General features: G+C 38.2%; 1 protein-coding gene across 1 annotated transcript; it reads right to left on the bottom strand.

Moving 5' to 3' along the window:
• Window positions 1-4,526: 4,526 nt before the first annotated feature.
• On the bottom strand, window positions 4,527-7,183 carry LOC133715291 (uncharacterized). The gene is made up of 5 exons (XM_062141733.1): window positions 6,422-7,183; window positions 5,930-6,051; window positions 5,805-5,845; window positions 5,606-5,704; window positions 4,527-4,985 (listed from the first exon to the last, which is right to left on the bottom strand). The coding sequence occupies exons 1-5, from the start codon at window positions 6,960-6,962 to the stop codon at window positions 4,805-4,807; spliced, it is 984 nt and encodes a 327-aa protein (XP_061997717.1). The 5' UTR covers window positions 6,963-7,183; the 3' UTR covers window positions 4,527-4,804.
• Window positions 7,184-9,013: the final 1,830 nt, after the last annotated feature.

The following is a 9,013-nucleotide window of genomic DNA, read 5'->3' as shown; positions in this document are numbered from 1 at the left end:
AACAATCTTCTAAGGTGGCATGAGCATAAAGCATACTATCATCCGCAAACAAAAGATGGTTCACAGAAGGAGCTTCATCACATACATCAATACCCGGCAGTAGTCCAAGTTCTTATTTTTGACAAAGTAGAGTAGAGAAGTCTCAGTGGTAAACAGAAACAAGTACAGAGACAAAGGGTCTCCTTGCCTCAAACCTCTACTCGGTATAATGACACCACGAGGCTTCCCCCGCACCAAAAAAGAGTATCTAACAGAGCAGACACATTGCATCACCATCTCAATCCAAGCATCAGCAAAACCGAATCTATCCAATACCTTTCGAAGAAAGGTCCATTCCATCATGTCATAGGCTTTACTTAGATAAAGCTTAAGCACCTTAAACCCATCACTGCCATCCCTTTTATTATGACAAAGTGAGCTATCTCATTGGCCACTAGAATATTATTAGTAATTAATCTTCTAGGGACAAAAGCGCTTTGAAATGGAGAAATCAATGAAGATAAGATGATGAAATATGTTGGCAATAACTTTGGAGCATATTTTATAAATCACATTGCATAACACTATAGGACATAAATCAGACATCCGTTCTAGATTACTCACTTTCAAAATCAGATAAATATGAGTAAAATAAATTTGTTGAATGAGATGACCTGTATGTAGAAAGTTCTGAACTGCCTCTGTTATATATGTGGCAGTAGTCACCCAATAGTGTTGGAAAAACAAGGGGGTATTCCATCCAGACCAGGCGATTTATTTTGGAACATTTGAAACAACCCAGCCCTTATCTCCGCCTGTGAATATTGAGCACCCAACTGCTTATTCATCTCTTGCATAACACAAGGTGATATAGCTTCTAGAGTTGACTCCACTGCTTCAAAATCAATATCAGATGCTGTGAACATATTAGTGAAATAAGATGTAACCACTCTCTCCAGATCATTATCCTCCTCACACCAAACTCCATTCTCATCATACAAACCTGTAATATATTTTTCTGCTTCTGATTAGCTGCCTTTCTATGAAAATAACTGTTGTTTCTGTCCCCCTCCTTCAGCTAGGTCATTTTTGATTGTTGCCTCCAGAAAGATTCCTCTTGTGATAGAAGCAATTGAAGCCTATCCATCAAACCCTTCATTTCAATCTGAATAGCCGCTGAAATTGGTACATACAGAAGCTTTTCAAGTCGGGTGCGCACCCCCATCATTTGTTGTTACCTTGCTTTAAACGTCTGCCTCCGCCATTTGTCTAGCTACAAACGAGTATGCTCAATCTTCTTAGAAACACAGTACATAGGCTACCCCACAACATCAATAGACCAAGCATTCTTCACCACACCGTCACACTCACCATGTTGAAGCCAATATGCCTCAAATTTGAACCTGTGGTGAAGAGATCTCTTTGGTAACTGCACAAAACTTGCCTGCAGAAGAATTGGAACGTGATCCGAGTCACTCGGAGGAAGTTGACGCACCCGACCATGGCAAAAAATGTCAAACCAGCACGGGGTACAAACTGCCCTGTCTAACCAAAGTTGTGTTTTCGAATTCTACCAGGTAGACATAACACCTTGAAATCCTAAATCAAGTAGATCTCCATAACCCAAGGCTTCACGGAATCCTTTCATCTGTCGTTCAGCCCTAAGAGGGCCATCTATCTTCTCATCGTTGTTCAGGATTTCGTTGAAATCCCCTATTACGACCCAAGGCAATGTATCCAAATTGCGTAACTCACGCAACAATTGCCATGAGCTCTCTCTTTCCGCCGTACATGCATACCCATAGAACCCCGTCAGACGCCAGAGCAGCTCATCTTGACGACCACCAACCTCCAGATCGATATGATGAGCCGAAAAGGTACGAACCTACACCTTGACATCCTCAGCCCAGAACATACCAAGTCCCCCTCCTTGCCCATTACTCAAAACCTCCTTTGAGTGGGAAACCCTAACGCCAAATGGAGATCACAAAAATATGTCAGTCGGCTTATCTTTGTCTCACAAAGAAAGATGAAATGAGGTCGATTATGAGAGACTAAATCTTTCAGTGCCCACTTTATTGTGTCGTTGCAGATCCCTCTGCAATTCCAGCTAAGTATATCTATGTCTATAGTAGAGGAAACTTGCTTTCTAGAACCCTAGAAAGTAACCCTCGCAGAGCACGCTAAGTCAAATTTTTCCTTTGATTAAGGAAACACTTTCCTGAAGGAAGAGAAAATAAGGGGGAGAGTGGTTCCTTTCAAACGCCAAAAGAATCACCTTGCCCCCTTATTTTCTTACATTTATTATTCACAACACATTATTTTATTACATTATTTACAAAATTTTTAACAATTTTTCTGATAATTTTCATCATGTTACCAAACATCGGAATGGAAAGTTCTTGGGAAATCCCATAAAAAGTCAAAGAAATTACTTTCATTTTCATAAACCAAACGAGGCATAAAATAAGCTACGGTTCATATGTCCTTTAGTGGCATTTTGTTGTTGGACATTACTTCGCTAACCAGCCCTGGTTAGCAAGTGCTGACCACAACCACTAACACATTGACATGTGTCCATTCAAAAAAAAAGCTATTGAATTACCAGACAAGAAGAGCTCCATCCAAATCCAGAAATCCCTCTCTTCCAAATTGGGTTGCCTTCTGCATTCTTCAGTAAAATTCATAGGGATTTGAAGCGATGGGTATTGATTTCGAATATGAGTACTGGATTTCTTCCGTACCCATACGAATTCGACGATGGGTACTAGATTTCAATTACTTTTGTTCGGTTTACGGTACGATTCAACTCTAAACCCGACGAAGATGGAGCAAGAAGCAGCGGCCATATGGTAGCAAGATGAAGGTGCTAGATTTCAGTTACTTTTCTTCCTTCTTTCTTTGCTCCCACCACTATGTCCACAATCTTCCATTCTTTCAGAAACATGAAGGTTGGCCATACACCAATGGCCATATAGGCATATATATGGCCATATGGGTAGCAAGATTAGGAATAACAATGAAAATCTGTCAAAATAAACAAAGCAGGACATTGAGATTAACCAAGTAGAACAACAATTTGCAGAGCCTTGGACTAGCACTGGTAGTGCTTATACAATCTGCTAAATTTTACAACTTCATATTCTTGAGCAACTACTCCAGGCATAAGTTTCAAAATATACATTTCTATGAAAAGTAATAAGAATATCATATGAATCGGGTTTGCAGTTGAAGAATATTGCAGAATGATTTACAGTTTGGAAGGAAAAGGGATATTTGGAGAAGATTTTTGACATTACTAGAACAACTCTTCTTCTCCATCTGGTATTTGAGTATTTCAATAGCATTAAAAAACAAAAAAATTTAACGAACACGTGTCGATCTGTTAATAGCTGTGGTCAGCACTTGCTAACCAACGCTGGTTAGCGAAGTAATGTCCTTTGTTGTTATGCCTGTAGTTGTCTTCTATTGTGTCATTTTTGGGTGACCATTATTTGTAATTTACTGACTTTTGCCTCTAATGACATAAATTGTCGTAATCGCTTAACAAAAAGAAAACAAATTTAGTCCTAGTTGGGAATTGATTTCTAATTTTCAATTTAACCCATCATAGGAGTTCCATCTGTCTTCCTAGTCGTCTATCCTCTATTCAAGTCCTCTTTTTTACTCCACAGTCCTCAACTTTTCATTTCTTCTGTGAATTAAATTCACTCTTAACCCCTCAACCATATGGCCAGTTTCATTTTCACGCCCAAGTATGAATTTTTTTTTTTTTTTTTTTTTTTTTTTTCAGAATTTACCTACGTCCAACATATCTCCAAGATACAAACTAAAAAGTCAAAACTATCTAGGAGAGATAAGAGATCTCACATCATCAACGATAAATTCCTCCCTCACTGAAGTCCACATTGAACAGCATGTAATTTAATAATGGATGTAACCGAAGTATTAGAAGATATTGAATATAAATAATTCAAGTGTCCAACAGAAAATGACCATTTATGATTTTTTCCTCATTGTACATTGGATCAGCCTGTGAGAATGTGAAGTGATAACACATTAGCAAGTAAAAATCTGAAAATATCAAAGCTGCCAATTAGATACTGATAATCAAGTAAAAAAAAAAAAAGCATTCCAGGAGTTGGCACAGATATCTCAAAGGGGAAAGAACCACTTCACTTCATCACTGTGTTCGTTCATAAATCATCACTATGAGCGATTCTCATTGCAAAACTGACCTGCCACTGTATACAGATAAGCAGAATTTAACTTGGATTCTCAACCATAAGCAATGCATAGAACTCCTACATGGAGGAGTCTTTGAAAAGCTTCACAAGCTGACCACCATTCCCCTTTGACCCTGTCAATTATTAAGCTTATAAAAAGAAACATTCACCTAGACAGAGCAACTAGATGAAAACATATTAAGTGATCAATGTTAAGTCGAAAAGGGGGATTCCATTTTCCTGAACATTACGAGATAAAGAAACATTGCTAACCATTTGTAGAATGTATGAGCCAACTAGAACACCACAAAACAAAAAGTATAAAGTAAATGTGTGTATGAATTGAAACATAGATCATGAACCTACAAAATTGATCCCAGAAAATGAAGAACTGGCTTTATTCAAATCTTTATCTCTAAAGAAACTGGTCTCGCTAATTAACTTCTCATCCGCTGGCAGCAGATGCTGGACTAGCCTTCGCTGCCTTTAGCCTATCTACCTTGACAAGTGTTCCTGACTGGTCAAACTGTTTCCATCACACAAATTGTGAACTCTTTCTACAATAATGTGATGTGATTTATTCTATAAACCATATCCATCTACATGTTTACTTTCTGCAGACTCTGTTCTGAGAAAGACTCCAAGATGTCATAGTGACCATAACCATGAAAAAGAACATTGATTGGTTTCTCTTCTTCTTTCCCATATTCTTCACCATATTTTGCTATGTTTACCAAACCACCTGAGCTTCTATCTACCATGTAGACTGATATTGGTGTCCTGAGGAGTAAAAGGTTGTGTCAAACATGGACATTAGGTAGATGACCAAAAAATTAAAGGAATAATAGCATAGATCCATAACAAGCAAACTCTCTTCACCGTAACATAAATTAAGTACAGAAATATTGTTGCAGGCGATTTCATGAAATGTGTTTGATGTAGAACCTCAGATGAGAAGATTGGAAAGTCTAAGAGCTAAGGAGAAACTAAATTTGAAACTCAAACTGCCCATAAACTTTCAGTGCTTAAAATCTTTTCTTTTTTGAATAGAAAAATTTTCAATGCTTAAGATAGTCCAAAACAATAACAATGAGGTCTATTAGATGCCAACATAAGGAATCCCAAAAATAAAATCCTAACCAACCCAGTACCAAAGCTCAAATACCTACATACAGTTAACTGTACATAAGGTAGATAGAAAACTGATCCCCATCTTCCTCGCATGCAAGTGCGGACTCACATCCAATATCCATTAGTGGCACTATGATAAAAAGTTAAATCTAAATGGAGTGGAAACACAAGAATAGGCAACAGGGCTTTTGAAGTCAACAAAATTCTACCAGAATGTTAAAAGAAAAATAATCATGGTACAATAAAGTACTAAAAAAATGTGAACTAACTTTTTAACATGAGAAGCCATAAGCAATTCAGGTTCTCCTCCCCAAACATAAGGCTGTTGAATTCTCTTCACATATGCATCGAAATCGCCTTCAATGAACCTAAGCACATCATACAAGATAAAACCATGTAAATTCATAACAAAATAACAAAAAAGGACAATGAAAACTCACAATCCAAAATCACAGAGCTAGAGCTTACCATTCAGTTTCCTCCCGCCTCTTTAAAAGCTCATCGACAACCTGCACAAAATCATTTGAGTAAGAACTATAAAATATACACAAACAGTTAGGTATCAAATTTGCCTGAAAAGAAATGAGAATTACTTGAGCTCTTAATTCATCAGCGAGCTCTCTCTGACGGTTTTCATCAGGAGGTTCCTCCCCATTTCTCAAGCAAGCCACATGTGCTATCGCTCTGAAGAGACACCGACCATCGGCTAGCACTCCTGTTTAATTAGCACCTTACTTTTATTCAGATATTGTCTCAAACAGCATCAACGCAAAGGACACGCATAGTTTGACAAAATCTTCAAACAGTTTTCCATTAAAGCAAGTAACTTTTTATGTACCCACACAGAATCGTTAAACAAAGCACCCAAAAAGAAAAGCTGAGGAACTGCAAATTTCATTGGACCAATTTCACCAAGTAAAAAAGTATACAGATCATTTCCCAATAAAACATAATTAACTTTATTAGAAAATTAAAAGCTAATATTTGATACAGCAAAATTGATTTTCAAACTGAAAAACCAATATTTTGATCAAACTCATATTGATTAACATTAAATACATGATCAGAAAGGTTCATTAAGTAACCTGTAACTCTGTAATCAGCGGAGCTCTCCAAGTTCTCATCAGAAGAAGTAATGAGGCTTTTCGAATCACAAGCTTCAGTTTTGTTATTCGACTCCTCATCGTTGGTTGCGTTAGTTGTTGTAATACCCCAGTCTATCGGCGCCAGGCAGTTGCAAACTCCAAAAAGTAGCCAAGCCGAGTCGGGCCGGTGGAGCCAGCGAGCCGGGCGAGCATCCAGAGCAGCATTCCACGACCCCTCGCCCTTAAGCTCGTAGTGGATCGCAGGACGACGGAGATCCCGTCGCCTCCAAAGACCGGACGAGGGAAGAATAGCGTGCCATATGGACGCCGCGGCGCCGCCGCCGCATGCTGACCCTAGCTGGCAGGCGCTGTTGTGGCGGTGGCGGCGGCGGGGGGTTTCGCCGGAAAAGTTAGCGAGTTGGTGCTGGATCAGCTGGCTGTGGACGATCCGGCTCTGGTGAATCGCCGCCGGGCCGTGAGCAAAGGAAGAAAGGGAGCTGACAATCCAAGTTTTCCGGCGCGCACAGAGAAATCCGAGCATCACCGGATTGAAATGCCCTTAGTACTGGGTAGCTGGGTTTAGCTTGAGAAGAGCTATCTACGCACCCATGTTGTGGGTTTGAGGAAACGTTTAGGTGGAGCTAGAAATGGTGGCGTGGCTGGAGGGAGGCCATGTTGGTGTTTTATGGTGAGGGAGTGTGAAGGCGAAGCATTTTAGGGGAAGGCAAGTGAGGCCCGGCCCTGTCACTGCTGAGTGGGGGGTTCACGGGAATAATGTGATTTTTTTCTTAATTAATATTTGCTTTCCTCGAACTTTGGGGTTTTTATTTTTTATTTTTGGAAAAAGGAGTATTTGCCATGTATGGCATATGCTTGTGGGAGATTCCGAAATTTTTTCTTTTTTTTTTCTCATTTTGGGATTATTTTTTGGAGTGATGACGAAGAAATATCAGATGACGTACGTAGGATTTTCTGGATACTATGAATATATGATATAATAGTACTAGAAATACCTAGAGTTTTCTTATTTTTGCGATACCAAATGTAAATTATAATTACTATAAATTATTTGAATGTTAAAAGTTGGAAAATTTAGTATTATGGTTTTATAAGAAATTCTTACATAGGGCAAACGTACCACGTGGCGGTGGAGCATTCCAATCAAAACTCAGAAAATTTTAAATGTGTTCCGAAACTATCTTCACTTATTAAAATGAAATACCTAAAACATCTCCTTGCATTTCACTGATTGGACAGCCCTACCAATCACGTGGTACGTTTGCCCTACGTAAGAATCTCTCATGGTTCATAAAAGAATAATAAAATGAAGATTTAAGATGTCGTTAATTTATTTATGACCAATGAGAGCATCACTTTAAGACGTGACGATTGTCTTATTCAACGACAAAAATAGTGTTGTGTTAAGACTGTATTGACGCGGGCTGCTCAAGGTAAAACTGTTACAGCAAATGATATGTGTTGAAAGAAACTCAAAAGTGATGCTAGTTTGTCTTTTGTTTTTGTGAATTTGTGAGCCATAAAATGGTGTACGCATGCTGCGAATGCCGAGAAAGTTGGAATACGTACTTGTGTTTTACGAATTTTGTGAATTCATGATCACTTTACTTTTGAAGTATTATGTTGTGTCATATGTCTACCTGGCCAATTAAAAGTTAGCATGATGTGGGTGTGAAGGTCTTTTTGACCTATTGCTACCTGACATTATGGTAATCTGAAGGAAAATAAAATGGGATGGGACTTTTTATTGTCTGCTAGATGTGGCACTGACACGATCATCCCACTTGAGATTATTTGTTCGTCAAGTGTAGATATTTAGAGTATGATGTTATTATAGAGACTTCAAGATGTTCTAGTTTTAGTTTCCTAAATGATAATGCAATGATTGAGAGATAGAAAGTAGATTAACTATAATGTAGGAAGTTTCTGATCCTTGCCGACTCTAACTGTGGTATTTTGTTTTTGCCAGTTTGGGTTTTTCTCGTGAGTGTGTGTTGATTGAGTCCATATCAACAATTAGTTTTTTGTGAGTCGAATTCACGACCTCCAACTTACAAAGAAAAGACTTATGTCACTAAACCAAATAGTACTGCGCTAGATAATAAAAAGTTGTTATAATTAATTTTTATTTATTTAAATAAACTAATTAGATAAATAATATACAATCTATTTATAGTTTTATACCATAAATTATTATGTTACCTACTTATTATCGTATTAAATTTTCATTAATAGAAAAACCTTGGACATCTAGTGCTGTCGAGTGGTCCTTACTCCTTGGAATGGTTAGTAGCAAATTAGGTAAATCTAGTCCTTTGCTTTACGTATGTAGTTGTCCTTCCGTGTGAGTTAGTGTTTATTTTGTCTGACTTTCCATCTCTCTCGATCATGTGGTGGGAGAAATTGATATCTCATAATGATGCATGTTCCATGTGAATCAAGGACTAGCAATATATTCTCACGAAACTTAGTGAGATGGCAACTACTCCATCGTCCGGTCAGATTCCACCTTCCCTTGCGGCTCAATCACATCAACAATTTGGAATTAAGTTGCCATGTTTATAAACATGAAGG

This window comes from Rosa rugosa, chromosome 6 (assembly GCF_958449725.1).
Source record: "Rosa rugosa chromosome 6, drRosRugo1.1, whole genome shotgun sequence".
NCBI lineage: Eukaryota > Viridiplantae > Streptophyta > Magnoliopsida > Rosales > Rosaceae > Rosa > Rosa rugosa.
Note: the sequence above shows the minus strand (reverse complement) of the source record. Positions and strands in the feature narration are given on the sequence as shown.

Coding starts and splice junctions, on each gene's coding strand:
- LOC133715291 (XM_062141733.1), bottom strand. CDS start 6,962: ATGCTCGGATTTCTCTGTGCGCGCCGGAAAACTTGGATTGTCAGCTCC. Junction 5,705..5,804: donor AGGCGGGAGGAAACTGAATG/GTAAGCTCTAGC, acceptor TGATGTGCTTAG/GTTCATTGAAGGCGATTTCG. Junction 4,986..5,605: donor ATGGCTTCTCATGTTAAAAA/GTTAGTTCACAT, acceptor TTTACTCCTCAG/GACACCAATATCAGTCTACA.